Source organism: Pelobates fuscus, chromosome 1 (genome assembly GCF_036172605.1).
Source record: "Pelobates fuscus isolate aPelFus1 chromosome 1, aPelFus1.pri, whole genome shotgun sequence".
In the NCBI taxonomy this organism is placed as follows: Eukaryota; Metazoa; Chordata; class Amphibia; order Anura; family Pelobatidae; genus Pelobates; species Pelobates fuscus.
In genome coordinates this window covers 42,259,894-42,278,730 of record NC_086317.1, presented here as the reverse complement: position 1 = coordinate 42,278,730, position 18,837 = coordinate 42,259,894, and the positions used below count along the sequence as shown (strand labels likewise).

Below are 18,837 nucleotides of genomic sequence, written 5' to 3'. Positions count from 1 at the left end.
TCACTAAAATGGGTGTATGGTCAGTAGGAGAGGTAGGACACCGCAATGAAAAATAGTTAATAGAATGTTACTGCTGATGGCAACTTGGACATTTCCACTTAGGGCTGTATTCACTTTTGTTGCCAATGGTTTATACATTAATGGCTGTGTGTTGAGTTATTTTAAGGTTCAGCAAATTGACACCATTATACAGGCTGTACACTTACTACTTTACATTGTAGCAGAGTGTAATTTCTTCAGTGTTGTCACATGAAAATATATAATAAAATATTTACAAAAATGTGAGCGGTGTACACTTTTTAAAAATAATGTATATAGGACATCACCACTAGGCCCTTTCTGTGTTTTTTTCCACCAGTGCACCATTTTTTACTTTGTTACATTGGGATATTAGCATTTTTAGATCCCAGTGTAGTAGGCTATCATTTGAAGTAGCTGAGGTAATAGCTAGAAAGCTGGAATCATGAATCTTTAGGCAGGAAGGGCCGGCCAAGGAGACTACAAGTTCCCGAGGTAATTGTTAGGGTGTGTGCAGGTATATTCTGCTTTTACTCAAGAGGATAGCAGGCCATGTAGGCTAGTGGTGTACATACTGGGTAAGGAATAGCGTTCCATGACTTATTTTAATTTCGCCCCACAAGTGACAGGTTTCCTGGGGTTATAGCTGGGAAACTCCTCAGCGCAGAGTAAATTTATTTTTATATCTTCATGCAAGTCCTGCAGCAAATTGTCCTCTTTCGTAACTCTAAATGTTTTTGTGTGTGTGACCGGTCCATAGAAGGTAAGAAAGGGATTAGGACATGGATAGACAACATATGACACCCCAGATGATGTGACTACACCTGCCATAATGTTCTTGCAGCCATAAGGTTGGAAAAGCAGCAGGGGAGATGAAGTCCACAACATCTGGAATGCCTAATGTTTTCTATTGCCCTAGGACATCACGTTCCCATATTCATCATGAAGAAGCTCAATTGTTCAATGTATTTAATACTCAGAGTTCTCTCCCTCTGCCACAGGCAATGTAGCCATTATCCTGAAACAATACACAATAAGAAGTAATAGAGACAGAACGTTCTGATTTGAAAATTGTAAGATCTCACACTTCCTTGCAGATGACAGTGACATAGGGGAACTTGAAGAGGACTCCAGCGCAGTGCATGAGTGATACCACCAAGCCATTGTAGAGATGATTCTCAGATCTGCTGAACTAATACTGATCCACGGTTGGGGTACTTTCATGCCTGAACCCCTCACATGCCAGGCTATAATAAACACTTAGGTCGCCTCATGAGTAATTTTCCTTTGGGTGGAAAAGTCATAATTTATTGAGAGACCTCCATGATTAGCTTGGAAATTGGTTTACTTTGGCTTTATTTGTTTAATTTCAGCAATAAATAATAATCTTACTGTAATGGAAATGTAAAATTAACCAGATGTTAATTTTAATTAATTCAGTGCACTAATTTACTCTAATTACTAACATTTCTGCAAAACAATAGACACTTGTCTAACTCATGGTCAGAGCTTTTCAGCATGGATGAAGTCATAAAAGTAATTTATGTGAAACTGTTTGAAATCTAGTGTAGGCACCTAATATGGTTCTCTAAAATTGCTTTGTTAAGACATTTTATTAAATAGTATTAAATATAAGTCATTGTGATATATCAAAATGAAATTTTTCATTTTTTTTTAAATTTCATGTATATTATAGCTACATCTGCTAAACCAAATGTTCTTTCTTATGTACTCCTTATAATTAAAAGCTAGACTTGTGTTTTCAGAAATGATACAATATAACACATTGTACAAGTTATCAAACACTGGATCGCAGATAATAAACTTATCACAGCCATGAGTTGGCGCACTTAAGGTGAAAAAGCATGTTTAGACATAACTGAGTAAATCTGCCATCATTCATATATCACATAAGAATGCAAGTCGCGAACAACATTCCTGTTTTATATTCAAAGATAATGTTGGAGCATGTCTATCAACAATTGGAATCAGTTTCTTGAAATTGAATCATTACACTTGTACCAGTGGCAGCTTAAAGACAGGTGAATTTATTGACGAACATTTCTTAATAACAATGACTTTTGCTTATTTGTGATAATCCACTCACTCAAGACAGCATATGCCCTTATCCTTTGCTGCTTATCATCTTGAGAATTTCAAGAACACTGCAAATGAGTGAAAAGGGTCCTTTGATTTCAGGGAAAAATAACTTCAATCTAAGAGTTTCTTCGCTGTAATGTCAAATGAGATTCTTAGTTGTGCTCGTGGCATGGAAGATCAGACTTTACGCTTTTTTTTGGTCAGGGACTAATTGTGCCTTTTCTAAATTCTCTGTGCATCATGTCAGCTTTAAATAAGTTAAAACATTATTATTAAGAACATTCTTGTTATTCCAAGAAATGTTACTTCCCCAAAAGGATCTATAAAATTGCAATGAAATAATTTCATGTAGTAAAAAGGGATGTTATTTATTTTTTTAGGTGGTTTAAAGAAAAAAAATATATATATATATATATTTTTTTTTGTTGGTAGAGGAGTTTGAATGATTTTTAATGGAAATATTCAGAATTGTGTGCATTATTAAAGAGAATGGAATTTTCTGAAGTACGGAAATGTATTTGCATGAGGTTTATACATTTCAATAAAAGTTGTAGTGAGATGGTCTCCAGTTTACACAATACAAGTTAAAAAAGCACATTTGGTTAAAATCTTTACAGTCGTTTAAAGGGACACTATAGTCACAAGAACCACTACAGCTTAATGTAGTGGTTCTAGTTTCTATAACATATCCCTGCCGCCTAAGCACTGTAAATGCTGCCTTTTTAGAGAAATGCTGGCTAGTAACAACTCCAGTGGCAGTCCCTCATATGGCCACTAGAGATGATTCCTAGCTAAGTGCTGCACTGTACTCTTTGCATGGAGGTTCTAAACATTCCCCATAGAGATGCACTGATTCAATGCCTCACTCTGAGGAGATGTCGATTGACGCAGGGCTGCATTTTGCCAAGCATGTGTAATAGCCTTCCAATGCCTAACCAATGAGAATGTATTGGATAGGTTGAGATCATCAAAACTGATGATCTCTGCCACTGACGCAGGACCAAGTAAGGCAAGACCAGTGCAGTGTGGGAAAAAAGGTAAGTGAACTTAGGGCAGGGGAGGTGGGGACCATGCAGAAAGTGAAAATATATACTTCATGCTTGGACTCACAATGTCCCAAATGTAAAAACAAAATAAAAAATACTAACAGAAATTATGACAAAGGGACTCTGGAATTGGTTGTGTTTCAAAGCACTGTTTCATCTGTTTCAATTTTGTTTATATATTTGAGGTAGATTCCAACAGGCAAGATATACTGCAAGCGGTTTTCAAAGGTCAGCATCTATCTACCATATGTTGCTTGGTTATAAAATAGATGTTGACCTTCGGAAAACTGACAGATACCTTCACTAGCAAGAAAGCTACAGAGAAACCTTGAATTCCAGTTCTTTGTTGTACAGTGACTTCTTTCTTTGGACAAGCTTATAAAACAGGGATCCCATACTCTGGTCACTGAGATGACAGAATTCTTTGAATGCACTAGATGGCTAGAGAATCAAAGTTCTGCAACATCTTGGGGGTTCAGAGTTTGAGATGCCTGTTATAAATATTAATAGATGATTAACAGACTAAGGTTAGTGTTGGATAATATATTTTGAGGATTAGGCAGAGTTCGAAATCAGTTGATTAATATGTTGTTGGTAGAGTTACAGTGAGTAGTAGGGATGCTATGAATGAGATCATATCATGGCATCTGTTCCCTGTTAAAGGAGAAATAACATTGTAGTTCTTAGGTCTCCTGTGGCCCAATACTAAACACCTGGTAATCAGGTCAACAGAGGCACTCTTCCTCTCTCTCTTTCTCTCTCTCTCTCTCTCTCTCTCTCTATCCCTCTATTTCCCTGATTAATATGTTTACAGGGAATTCGATTTAGAAAGTGTATCTGTGCATGTGTCAGTTAGACTTGCGCATAGCAAGAAATTGTGGTTTTGTAGAATATTTTATTCCCGAGAGACAATTGTTAGGCTCGGTCAAAAATCAAATTGGGGAGTTGAATCCGAACAACAAGCAAAAAAGCCATGAAAATTGAGTGCTGCAAAATATATAAGCTGTATAATATTATGTATATATTGTGCAGTACACTGATAAGAGCATTTTCCTGCCATTTGGTGAACAGATCAACCAGTAAACAAATTAACCAATAGAGGTAAAAACAGAAGGACCAGTAAAAAAACAAACAAACAAAAATATGTTTTACTCTTCCTCCTGTTTTACCCTCTTTTGTTTAATTTTTTTTTAAAAAATCATCTTTTTCCCATCAGTCTTATTTTGGCACCTTGGGATTAGAATAGTATATTGACTCCCCCCCACCCCCATCACCCCCTCATTACAGTTAGTCCATAATTCAGGTTTATTTTGACTGCAGTATATCTGTTTGGTCCTAATTTGGCCAGTTCAGTGCAAAACAAATCTCCAAGTCTAGTCAACGGATGTGAGTTAGTTTGTTTATGCATATGTTAGTGCATATCTCTGTATGTCTACTTGTGTGTGTGTCTTTAGGGTGTGTCAGTGTGTGTTTATGTATGTGTGCTAGTGTGTCTGTCTCCTAGTGTGAAATTCCTAGGTATTTGTTAATTAAACTCCCTGCGGGCAGTATAAAGATGCCTGTCAGTTAACAAGACGTCTGCAGGTGAACAGCTCTCTTCTCCTGTGTGTTTTGCTGAATTGATATATTAATCTAAATTTTGCAAGCTGGTTCTCAAATCACTATATATTTTTGTCTAGTAAATACATTCCTTAGTTTTGCAATCACACAAGTATGAAACATATATTCCTATCTGTGATCATATTTTCAAACATATAATAAATTTAAAGGAAAACTATAGTGCCAGGAAAACATACTCTCATGGTCCCACTCCCGTGGCGCTGAAGGGGGAGGATGGGGTTAATCCCTTACCTTTTTTCCAGCGCCGGACTCCATCGGCGCTGGGACTCTCCGCCCTCTTCTTCCGTCATCGGCTGAATGCGCATGCGCGGCAAAAGCCGCGTGCGCATTCAGCCAGTCTCATAGGAAAGCATTATCAATGCTTTCCTATGGACGCTGGCGTCTTCTCACAGTGAAAATCACAGTGAGAAGTGCGGAAGCGCCTCCAGCGGCTGTCAATGAGACAGCCACTAGAGGCAGGATTAACCCATAGGTAAACATAGCAGTTTCTCTGAAACTGCTATGTTTACTGCAAACAAGGTTAAACCTAGCTGGACCTGGCACCCAGACCACTTCATTAAGCTGAAGTGGTCTGGGTGCCTATAGTGGTCGTTTAAGTAATTACACAAAACAGTAGTCAATAATTATGGGACTTTAGTACAAAAATATATTTAATGGATTGATTATTTTGGAGAGTCAACAAGAAAATAAATGTTCTTTACAAGTTTGTTAATTTAAAGAGACACTATAAGCACCATAACCATTATAGCACACTGTAGTGCCCTTCCCCCTCCAATGTATGTAGTCATATAATTTTAGAATGCTTTGAATTCTTACCTGGGTTATGCTTGGTTCTGCACCCTGCCTCTCTTCATCCTCCATCCAGGAACTCCTGCTCAGAGCTTCAGTGAGATCTACTGAGCTAAACCTGCAGTGTTTAGCAAACCTGCAGGGTTTGTTCGTTGGCTAAGAGTGTTAGCTGCTCTCTCTTAGCCAATGAGCTGAGCCCGTCACAACCAGTGTAGCTAACACTAAGAGCTTCTAACTGTACTGAAGGCTGCAGAGAGACAGGAAGCAGGACCCGTTGGAACCCAGGTAAGAAGTCAAAACATTCTAAATTAGTTCTACAACTTACACTGGTATAGTGGCTATAGTGCTTGGAGTATCCCTTTAATGTTGCATTTCCTGCACTTCTTGAAACCTATCTACAATGTTACTGTCTAAAAGATGACATTTAATATAGTTTAAATAAATTATCTTTTTACAGAATGATATAGTGAGTGCAATTTAACCAATGTAATAAAATGAAAATGTGCCTTTGGGACACATTAACTCTATTTTGATAATATATCACATGAATAACTATAGATCAGATATATCAGCTTTAAATGTCATCTATGTTCTAGTATAATGTAAAAACAATCTTAATTATTTCATCAAAGGACAGGAATTTGAAAGAAAGATCAAATCCGGTCACCATGAGCTCAAATGTCACATAATCTCAGGTATTAACCTTCTTTCAAGAATATGGGTATGGTGTAAAATGACATCACTACCCTAAGATGTGTCAGATGTACATTAATAAGAGTTGCTTCTGCTCTGAAGCCAAAGAACGGCTTTCGATGTGCTGCCATCCAGTTCAATCAATGTATTACTTGCTGCAGGAATCATTTGTATGGAATCCAGAATAATATCTTATTGGCTGCTACTTACTCCATTTTTCTTGCATTGCACTACCACACTCGAGACAAGAGTATTTCACAATCCAGAGCATCCCAATGCTATTGAGTTCTAATTTTTCTCATAGATCTTAATTTTATACATTCCGTATTTAGAGGTATCCACACAAATATAACGAGCCTTGTGTTCCTCTGTTATAGCTTGGTTAGGGTACAGCAGAATTGTGTACATGATGTTCCCCTTGTTTTTGTGAGCTTGTCAGCATTGATCCAGCTCTGACTGCAATGGCAGCTTGGATCTTCGGCCCAATTTATAAGCAATTGGAGAAAGGACTCACTTGGCACCATTAAAATAACATATCATGCTTTGAGGCACAATCTCACAGTATCATTCAAAAATGATAAAGGAAGATGATTTGCACTAAGTGTCCTGCCTAAGTCTATTTTAAAGGCAGGTTTTATGAGAGAACAAAATGTTATTATTCAAAACGTACAAATGTCAGACACTTGCATAATGTAATGCCTGTTGTAAGTGTTGCAGGAAAAATATATTCAGAAACATTTCATTAATGATAGTTCATAGAATCACCCCAAAAACACAACTGTTCTTTTGTTATAGCAAAACATACAACAAACTTACTTTTGCAACTCTTACACATCTACCAAAAATCTGCCCAAATAACCCCATAATGCATTCACCGTTACTGGACATTATTCATTACATATCATGCAGAGCTACCTACCACTTTTCTTCCAGAAAATGTGTAGTGCAGGTTTGTCCAATGAGCAGCCCTAAGGCTACAGTATTTATCTACTGCAACCGATTCATGTTTTTCTGTCCTATGGTAGATGTGGGGTCTTAGTTGGATAACTTTAGTTCAACAGACCCTGCCAACAACATATGGCAGTTAATTATAAATTCCTTTTCTTCCAACAGGGCAACTTTAGAACCTTTTACTTTAGGCTTTCTCAATTACTTTATATTTCAAATCAATAGTTTCCTGTGAGAAAGACTTGCAAATCAGACACTTTGATTTTCCTACTATAATAAGGGGCACATTAAACTGTGCAGATAATTGAAAAAAAAATGAATCCCTAGACTTTTCCCAAAACTTAAATTTGGTTCTGGATGTCCGATGCTTGTTCGTGTTATGTTTCGGTTTGACCGAATGTGGTCTATTGAAAAATATTTGGTTTAACAATCAGACAAACCAAAAGGGCACCAAAATGAACTAATTAGCATACTGATAAACTATATTCATGGTGAATATTACATATATGTTATGCCGTAAACTGAGAGGAAAATTGTCCAGCCATTTGGTGCACACATCATCACATGCCCTACAGAGGCAAACGAGGAGGAGCAGTTAAAAAAAAATCTAAATTGTGACTTTTTGGTGCAATGGGCAGAACTCCAAACAATTAATCAAATGAACATGTTCGACCATTGAGCTAGACATCTGGTTGGCTCTTTGTCCGTATGACTCTTCGGAGATATGCAAATCGGAAATTGACCGAAATTCGTTGGAAGAATATGAATGCGCAGTCTGATCTCTACAGATCTCTACTCTAAAGTCACCAACCCCAAATAGTAAGCTTTCAGTTTTTAGTTGGACTACAGGGTCCACAGCCAGAAATAGATGACAGGGACTCATCGGAAATTGACCGAAATTCGTCGGAAGAATCTGAATGACAGCCAGAGGAAAGGTATTTGATTATCAATGATCTAAGCACACAGATGAGGTCAAAACCTTGAAAGAAAAAGTTGACCCTCATCATGCTAGCTTTCTCGAGATATGAATAATTCTATTTGCATTTATAGGAGCTTATTTGCTTCAAAGGAAATCCTACAAATCTGCTTTCCGTATTATATTTGGCAATTGCTACCCCAAGCACATATTAATGCATGTACAGATAAATTGTATAAATGTATTTATTGCTTTAGTGTAATTTGCCCGATAGAAAAACTAGGTAACAAACCAGGTAACAAGTGCTACTGTCACACAGTAAAATCATGAAGAACACACACTCAAATGAGAATTGCCAGGAATTCAAAACGAATTTCAAATTTATGGCCAAGAAAGCGGAACTGGAAGCATAGCTGATGTCAAGCATTTTTTCCATTTTGTCTTTTTTGGCCTAAAAAAGACATTACAGGCACTGAGACCACTTCATCTCAATGAGGTGGTCTGGGTGCCATGTCCCTGTCGTTTAAACTCTGCAACGTAAAAACAATGCTATTCTGAAGAAACACCAATGTTTACATTGCAGGGTGTCAATGACTCTGACAACCACTAGAGATTCTTCCACAAAAATAGCCGACTATAACTTTTTATTATCTTTTTCAATGGGCTTGTCTCACAGAGACCAACTGATTGGTGCAGCGCGGCATTTTGCCATTTATGCCCACTAGCCTCCCAAAGCTTTCCTATGGGAAAACATTGTATTGCTGAGATCACCAACCTTGACGGGAGCAGTCAGTTAGACGCTGACTAGCAAACTACAGGGTTAGTAATACACATTTGTAGTCCTAACACTAAAGTGGTCCTTTATCTTTGAAATTAACTTTGAATGCCAAACAATTCTCACTTTAATGAATATCCTAACAGAAACATATCTAAATTGTATCTAGGCTGCATAGTCAGTCCGTAAAAGAGAACGATAGGGAAGATACATGACGATAAGTTGAGTGACTCTGATTCTGTTACAAGTTATAATTTTGTTTATGCAAATCCAAGAGGCATAAGTGTTAGCACCTTGACTTTTCCCAAATGTGTATTTCAACTGTACTCAGCTCACCCAATGAATTGTTACTACCCACTTTGGCCAATAGAAGTCTGTGTATCCATTGGAGTGATGTACTGCAACAATCAGATGGTCTAAGAGCAACTTGCTTTGAATTAAGTTATTCTTGAGGTCATGTTTCAAATATAAATGGAATGTGTTGACATATGAAATTCAACTCTCTCCCACCATTCCTCATCAACTTCAAGAACTACCCTAAATCTCACGGCATTAAAACCATTCATCGTACAAAATATCTGCATCAAAGACAGTTCTATCGTTACCCCTCTTGAACTAGCCCCCTACACATCCTTATTTTCATATTGTATCTCACTTGTCAAATAGAAAAAGTTAAGCTTGAATGCATTTGTTCTTTTCAATCATTCTTTTCAAGTTTTTTTATATTCTTATATAGTGCTGCTAAATCAGTAGGCACTATATACATAATAATAATAATATTCATCAGCACTATAACTAATAGTATCTTCTTTACTTTGCTTTTATTATGTCTAGAATTATCACTTTGTAATTATATTCACTGCTGATACGTTTATTGGAAATAAATATATAATAGATAGACAGACAGATAAAATATAGAAGTACAGATGATGTAGCATTAAAGGTTTGTTCCAACTAAAAATCAGTGTTCCGGTGTTTTCAGAAACTGTTTTTAGTTAGTAATCCTATCCTTCTACCCATCCCAAATCTTAAAAAAACATAAACTGACCTCTGTTAAATTGCCAAGACCAAGTTCTCTCTTCAGCAAGCTCTTGATCCACTGATGACACTCCCCCTAGGTGCTGAGTGAGGGGTGTAGAGGGAGGATGGGTGAGAGGAGATATAGGGGAGATAGGGGTCAGGTACGGCTGATCATTTGTCTATGTAACAGTACAAATCTAGGATTCTCCATATATTTTCTGACTTGAAAAGAGAGATGCTAACAAACACCTACACCAGACAAACTGTCTTATGAATGTCTTTGAATCTAAAAGCAGTTCCAGGTTGTTGTGTTTTGCTATGTGTGTAGGAACTTTTGTCTGATACCTCTTTTTAAATCATGCTCAGTATTTTATAATCTGTGCACTATGATCTTAAAGGGATGCACTGCAGTTTATTGTAGTGGCTATGATGCAAGTCGATCTGCTTTTTGTAAAATCCTTTTCAAGGATGGTCTCCCCGGAACTCAGATCCTAACCCATCAGACACCAACATTTCAATAAGGAAGTCTCACTTCCTAAATATTTAACCAAAACGTGTTGTGGCTAACAAGATTTAGTAACACAGATTCACAGCTATCTCTTTCAGCAAATCTAGCAAAGGCTTCTTGCACTCCTGGAACAGGTTACAATATACCATTATGAACCAACCAACTTCAAAGTACTTAAGAAGAAAAAACAAATAGCTTAGTAATGCAATTTAAAAGTCATTTAACCAGGTAGTCTATTGAGATTGTTTTTTTATTACTTTCCTGGACTTACTAAATATAGCCTTCAATGATGTGTATACTGGAATAAGGGCTTGGAATGGCTTGTATTGATTGGTAAAGTAAATATACAGCGCTGTTATATATGAACTGCTCATTTTCATTGACTTACATCCAATAAAACATGAATCTCAAACTGCACTACTTAGAGAGCTAAAACACATGTGTGACTGTACTGACCTTATAAAAATGTATCATATTCACTAAATAGTGAGTTGTGGTGAGATAACCATATTTGTAAGGTTCTATACTAAACAGAGTAGTGTGTTTTGTGGCTAGTTCTAGATAAATGAATTGTAGACAGAAATTTAAATTCATTTTAAGTCTCTCTTACACCTCCCAATGTCGCTGTCCCCAGAGATGCCCATTTTTTGTATTTTCCCTGGCACTACCACAAAACATTCTAGATTTACTCAAATGGTTCTGGCGCTTGACAGAAAGACCATTCTCCAACTTGGATTTCATCAGATAAACCCACATTGGTGCTATGCCTCTCCAAATAAGCCAGTGTGGTTATTATTATTATTATGTTATTTATATAGCGCGATCAAATTCCGCAGCGCTTTACAATGGGTGGATATACAGACATGTAGTTGGTACCAGACAAGTTAGACACACAGGAACAGAGGGGTTGAGGGCCCATCTCAATTAGCTTACATGCTAGAGGGAGTGGGGTAAAATGACACAAAGAGGTAAGGATAGTATTAGACTAATGACAGTTGCAGAAGAGGAATCAGTCAGGAGCTAGTAACAGTTTAATTGATACACTTTTATGAAGAAGTGGGTTTTTAACAATTTTTTTGAAGGAGTGGAGACTGGGTGAGCATCTAACGAAGGAGGGAAGCGAGTTCCACAGGAACGGTGCAGCCCTCGAGAAATCTTGAAGGCGAGCATCAGCGGTGGGAGTACGGACAGAAGATAGACGTAAGTCTTCAGCAGATCGCAAGGGCCTAGACAGGACATACTTGTGTATTAGGGAGGATAGATAGGTGGGAGCAGCATTATGTAGCGATTCGAAAGCAAGAACCAGAATTTTAAACTGAGCTCTTAAACTGGTTGTAAGGAACACACAGTTTCCCAGTTGTTTATTTATTGGGAGTTCTATATCCACTCTCTGGATTCGCAGCATAAGGCTGATAATTGCAAATCCTTTTTGGATCACTAAATGGTATTCTCTCCAAATCCTTAATGGGAGGCCTCCACTTTAAAGGACCACCAAAGGCATTCCGACCATTTCATCTCATTAAAGTGGTCTTGGTGTAGTGCCCCTTTAGTTTTAAGCCTGCAATCTGAAACATTGCCATTTAGAGGATAAGTCAATGTTTTTAATGCAGGATAACAAACCTCTAGTATGTCCCAACAGCCACTAGTGGTGCTTGCCCTGGGAGAACCGAGTCGCTTATTTAACAAATGCTGTTCCTAAAGACCGGCGGGTGTGGGGGTGGGGGGGGGGGGGAGGGAGGGTGGAACACTTAAACACTTAGGGCAACGCTATAGAGTTAGGAGTACACGTTTAGCCTTTTCTAACACATTATTCGTTTATTGAATTTTATTTATTTTATTTAAATTTTGTTCTCCTTTTTATATTATTATATAATATTTACATAAAAAAAGATGAAATTTGTGTGAAACAGTGAATTATATGGACCTGACCAGGGAATCACATTTTGTTTTGTTAAAATCACCTAACAGGAAATGCTACATTGCAGCGTCAGAGAGTTGTTTTCCATTTTGGACCAACATTGGGTGATTTCCTGACAATCCATGATTTAAGCCAATCTAGGTTGCAAAATTCAGAAAAACTCCAACTCCACTATTTGTGCTGACTATTTAGTATATATGCCTATAATGAAAAACATTCATGTATTTTATTATACATTGTTTCACTGAGATTATATCTAAAACAGCTTGAAAAAGCTGCAGATCTCTCGTCTGCTGCCCTTACAAGCCCTCCCCTTCTAACCCTGCCCAGACTTTCTGTGCTGTCCAATCAGAGACTACCCAATTCAGCTCAATGAGAAGTCTTTGCAAGACAGGTGTTCTGGGCAATTTTTTGCCTCTTGAGTTTAGCTCCTTTTTCTATTAAAATCGTCACTTTTTGTAACATGAAAAAAGAAGACGTACTCTTTGCACATAAAGTACGTCAGTAAGCTGAAGTGCATTCGGGGGTCTGGAGTATGCCTTTAAATTTTCCTGTTAGCTCTCCAGTTGACAGCTAACTCCTTTTTAATTAAAAACCCCAAGTAATCACTAGATTATCCAAAACTACTGTTTAACTATGTTAAGTTGTGTCTGTCTGTGGACGATATGCATTGTACTAATATAACAGCTGGAAGCACATTAGTCTTGCCTTTGAATGCGCTACTCTCTAGGAATTGTGTGTTTTTTTTTTTATTTCCCTGACATCATTACCATCAGTGTAATATATAAGACTGAAGTTCTTGGCAAGCAGAGAACAGAACGTACAAGTCATTCTGGGTAGCGTTTCTGACAAAATGAAATATGTTTAAGCCAACAGGACCCTATCTGCATTGGCACGTTATTGCCTAATGCATACCTTCACTGAGTTTCAGAATTACCAACCGCTTGCTAGATGTGCTGGTTTGACAGCTGAAATGCAAATATTATTCCGTTAACACATAGACATGAAGTTCAAAGTAGCCTTAGCTAGTAAACAGAAATGGAAAAAGTACATCACACGTTTGCCTCATACGGGATAAACAGGCCATTAGGAGAGGACATCTGGGTGTTCAAAACTTTGAGTTCGAGCAATCACAGCCCATCAAAACAGAAAGATGGTGGTTTGGCGTCTAGTTGCTCAGTAACCAACTTTATACATTCCAAACACATTTGAAAAAAGTCAGACGACTGTGCTAAATTACTGTTATTTTTTTTTTTTATTAGCACGGTTATTGAAAACAAAAATCCGCTGAGATCAATTTTGTAAGAATGTGTAATCTTTATTTACGTTGGGTCTTGTGTAATCTTTAGTTCCACGAGGGTCTGATTTTACTTTGCTATAAAAGCTTCACTTTCTTTTATTTTTTTTCTTACTCTTTGTTCACTTTGAATAAAAAGGTTAATTCAGGCCACTGGTTTAGAGTGTAAATATCACTTTACAAAAAGTCGTACGATATTACAATGCACCAGCAACATACATCATTATTTCAGATTCCAAACACGTTGCCTCATTGTTTCAACCCTTAACTTTTTACTTTCTTTCTTTTTTTTTAAGGAAACTGACATCTCGAGGGGCATAGTTACTGTTGAAGTCAATCTTTGTTACATGTGCTTCTACTTAGGTTATTGTAGGTAACAGCTGCCTGTCCAAAAATTGATCATGGAAACAGATATTGTGGGTAACATTTGGAATGAAAAGCTAAATAATTAGTTTGATAAACTGATTGTTTACGTCAATAAAACAAATCTGACCGAGGGACTAGACAAACACCTTGTAAAAGGATGGGCCTTAACAATAGCTATAAAATATGGTCTTGGCAGAAGCGGGGTCTTAATTAGACAAGACATCCAACATCCCACAATGCACTATTAATAGCAAACTGCAGGGAGGGTGGTAGTGTCTACAGACAGAAGGAAATTTTCACATGTGCAGAAAAACAAAATAGTACCCACCAAGAGATGTATTTCTAGTTATAAAAGTCGTGCCATCTGGAAGAGTGGTTTCCACTGAGCATTCCAGAGACATTTTTCCAGACCTCTGATGTGGAAATGCATTTATAAACTAAGGATTTGGGCCGCAACATGAAATGAATAAAATGCAAATAAGAAATTCTATCCATTTGAAAAATGATACAGATGGTATAGGTAAAGATTCAGTGTCACGGTCTGGAGGGTAACTGTGACATTTTGCGTAGGCTGGCACTGATTTAACCCCCTTGAGCCTCATCGGAATATCACTTGTCAATCTCATAGGACTAAAGCTACTGCAGGACATCTTGGTGCAGACGCTGACATTGTGGAGTTCTAAAAGATGTTGTGGTTGAGTGCACTAATAGGTTTCTCTAACACAATTATACCTGAGAAAATAAGATTTTCCCTTCAGCCAGGAAATCTACCAGCCAGCAACTCTTAACCTGTCCATACATAAGCACATGGATTATGTTGTGAACCTTGTCAAAGAGCATTTCATTCTCTGAGTGCCTTAGGAATCAGCAGTGCATTGCCAAAAAACACAGTCAAATTGTTTTGAGCCAGAAAATACACACCTCAACCAAAGCAGAAATATCATTAAATGACCCTGCGTAAGGCTAACATTTCAAGATGGTGCTGCGCTATACCACCTGTTACCAACAGATAGTTTCCAGTTGGCTGAGAGTGATGGTGTTTGCAATTCATTAATCAAGTAAAGGGTTGCTGGTAGTCATTGGATTCAGCAAGTTTTCGTGGCCAGATATGGTGTCATCATGTTGATGGGCACCACTTGAAATATGCTGCCCTGCTGTATGTGGCACGCATGTGCTTCAGGAACACTTTTGGTGTTCTGCTCATCAGGATAAAGATGTGAAATACATTTAGGTAACCATGGTGAATCTGTCAAGCCTAGCTGCACGGTACCTAACCCTCATGCAGAATCTAAAAAAATAATGATAACTGAAACAGTTATTTTTTCTCTACACATTTGTCATGTAAGGATAAGTTGTTTTGGTTTTTTTTAACCATGTAGCGCATTTATAGGGTTAACTTGGACACCTCTCTGCTAAAACTTTGCTACCCATGAACCACAGAAGCAATGTGGAGACCCACGCCTTTCCTCAAGGCTTGGGACGCCCTCTTAAATATAAATCAGTCATCCAAAAAAAAAAAAAAAGTCAGCTGAAGGAATTCTCTTGGGCCTTGTTTAAACTTTCAGCTGCAGTTCTGACATTTGTGACTCCCCCCTCCACCCAACCTGTGTAACTTGGTTATAAAATACTCAATGTGACCCCAGGCGAATCTAAGTTGCCAAAAATAAGTAGAAAACTGGAATATTTTGGACAATACTTCATAATGAGTGTGCTGTGTTTTTCAACGGAAGAGAGTTAGACATGAGCACTATTTTGTAAGATGAATTGGTTTGATATATCATCATGTTTAACAGGATAAAGCCACCAGTGAAGCTTGCATCATTCCACAGAGTCTGGGTCAATGTATCCCTGACTCATGTCAAATCCTGTAATTACAATTATTGTTTTTTATAATGACTACATGCGGTACTTGCTATCTATAAATATGATGGCATTCCGACATGTTGTGCCACAGTGTGTTCCTGGGTTCATATTTTCATAATAAACAGGGACTGGAAGTGCTCTCCTGCAGTATGTAGCATTCAGGAGCTGCAAAAGCAAATCATTGATCATCTCTCTGTAGCATATGAGTGCCTCATTCTGCAGGGCAGCACTTTTCATGCACTGTCCAAGATCATTTAGAAAAATAATTATGTTAGGGAACATATGATGAATGTGGCAACTCTAGGAGGGGTTGGATTTTACATAAAAATGCTTTAAATTGTAAAACTCAAAATATATATAATTCCCCAGAACTGACACACATTTCTTTGAGGAATCCTTAGATACTCACAAAGTACCTAGTATCCAGTACCCTCAGGCTCTTTATTCTTAACCACACATCACATACAGTTAATATATAAATAAATCATGATACATCTCTAATGTTAAGCTACTGCAATATGATGACTAGTAGAAGTACTGGGAAGAGTGATTAAATGTCATTTAAAAGTGCTGTGTGTGTAATCCAGAGGTAAATGGGGCACCTGTCAGATGCTGCAACAAAGGTCTCCTGAGTCCTAACAGCCTATTCCAAAGATTGGTGCAGTGTAACAAACTCAAAGTTACTGTCAGCCAATAGTAGAAATATTTTAAGAAGCACTTTAGTGGGAGGGAAGGAATCGAGGCTTATTAACCTGTTAAGAGCAACATGGCACCTTTATAATACAGCAATGACGCAAAGTTCTAAAAGTGAAGCAATTGCCATGGACACCAATGGAACGTTCTTGCTTATTCCAAGTTTCCATGGTTACTGCCTCACGTTTAGAATTTTGCACCACTTTAAAGTCATCTCTTACACATACTCCAAACATGTGCTTAATACAATTAAATTAACCAATTAACTAAAAGCATGATCTATGCTTGTATAGAGAGAGGTAAGTGCACTTTGTATAGATGTTTGTTTTTTTATGAACAATGTATTTTAATTTATTTATTGAATAAGAATATTAGCAACATTGTGGTTTATCATCTCTGCCAGTTAACCCCTTGGATGCCATAGAGAGTTATATACGTCATTGCACAGTATACTAATGACTTTGGACTCTGCTTAGCAAACACTAGAAGCACACAGACTTACCTCTCTGGTGAAGAGGATGGCTGCATCATAGTGTTGGTCATTCTCATCGTCCAGCTGGTTGTGTTGGTGCTGCCACTTGCAGAAGTTCTTTAGTGTTGTGGCTGCATTTTTGCTCACCTCCGGTCCCTTCTCTTTGTCAGTCACCATCACCACTTTGACCACTGCCAAGCGGATGTGGTTTTCAATGCTTGGATGACTGTAAAGCCGCGAAGCTATGGATGCCAAAGTCAACAGATAATGGTGGAGGTCCTTCCCGTACTTCTTCTCCATAGACTCATCCGCTACCAGGAGAAGTTCCACATGCCTGGACTTGGAAACCGATCTCCTCTGGCGTCTCTTCAGGCTGCCTCTTTGCAACAATGTATCTTTGAAGTTCTGGTCTGTGGCTGAGGATGTCTGGTTGGCTTTCTGGAGGCTAGCTCGGGTCCTCTGCTGGTTCTTTGGATGCCTGGCGGAGCCTTTCCCATGTTTGTGGTGCTTCCTGCCATGGGTCTCACAGCTGGCTCTGGAAGGCACAGTCTCAAAACTGAAGCGATCCTTAATAAATACATGAAGTACCCTCTCAGAGCCATCATTGTACACCTGCCCTATCCCCGCCTTCCCTTTGATTAGGGGTTTGATGGTGTAATGGGCATGTTTCACTGCAAAATATCCATCAAGCCCACCACAAAGGTTAAACACTGCCAGGGACTGAGGGCTGGAGTCCACGGTCCCCCTGTAGAAGCAATGCCTGTGCAGCCTATGCTGAGGATGGAGACGTCCCAGGTACTTGGTGCTGATGTGGGGGGAGAGCAGCATGTCATCCCTTTCCAAGTCCAGTATAAACTTCTTGCCATCTGCATAGAGAATGTATCCCACCTTCCCTCCTCCAGCATAGATCTGGTCAATGTTCTGCACGATGCCACTTCTCCTCTGGTGCTCAGCAGCGGCAGCCCCCATGTGATGATTATAATGGGCAGGTGGATCTCCCAGGCTGGAGTCTGCAGTCCTATTAGACAGAGCAGCAGCTGTAAAGTGTAACTCAGCAGCCAGGAGAACCAGCAGGATGAGCACCATTGTCTGCCTGCAAATGTGGACAGCAGGAGAAAAAACTGCAAATTCCACTGGATGGAATGTCAACAAAACCAGCGACCTGTTCAAAGTTTTTTTTTTCCCCCTGTTTTTATTTGTATTCTATTTTTTAACATACAGCAGCTTTGTGGACTTATTTCCACTGTAGCATAAGAGAACCTGATCTTCAGCAAGCATTAGGCATTAGGCACTGGGAAAGGGAAAAAAACAAAGAAAAGGAGAGAAATGATAAAAGCCCAAGTTTGTCGATGAAGCAGCTCCTGTGATGATCTGTAAGGTGAGTGAACTCCTTGTTCTCAGGGTCTCTCCTGCAATGTAAGTGCCAGGGTTCCTCCTGGTGTCCTTTCTGCTTTGGAGTTGCCCTTGGCAGGGCACACGATCCAGGCTGGGTCTGGTAGCAGTAGCTGCCTGCCTGGAGTCGAACCATAGACTGTTTGTAGTTTATCTCCAGCCGGTGGATGTGAACAAGAAGAGGAGAGAGAGTGATGTGAAGATGAGGAGGTGGAACAATGCATTTATACTGGAATGCCATTTTCTACCAGTCGTCACTGTATACTGCCTCTTAAAGGGAGAGCTGCTGTCCTACCACTCCCACACGTCAGGAAAGTGTTACTATGTGTTTGGTGGGGGGAGAAGAAATCTGACTTTTTTTCCCTTTCATTCTTTTCTAGTCGCAACTAGCATCCTGCTATTT

At 38.6% G+C, this 18,837-nt stretch overlaps 1 protein-coding gene across 1 annotated transcript in view; it reads right to left on the bottom strand.

Annotated features, from left to right (window-relative positions):
* ADAMTS5 (ADAM metallopeptidase with thrombospondin type 1 motif 5) overlaps positions 1–18,614 on the bottom strand; it is an 83,210-nt gene extending 64,596 nt beyond the window's left edge. The window contains exon 1 of the mRNA XM_063448234.1: positions 17,073–18,614. Within this exon, the coding sequence (XP_063304304.1) occupies positions 17,073–18,128 (1,056 nt within the window). The 5' untranslated portion in view covers positions 18,129–18,614. The remainder of the gene's footprint in view (positions 1–17,072) is intronic.
* Between the last annotated feature and the right edge of the window lie 223 nt (positions 18,615–18,837).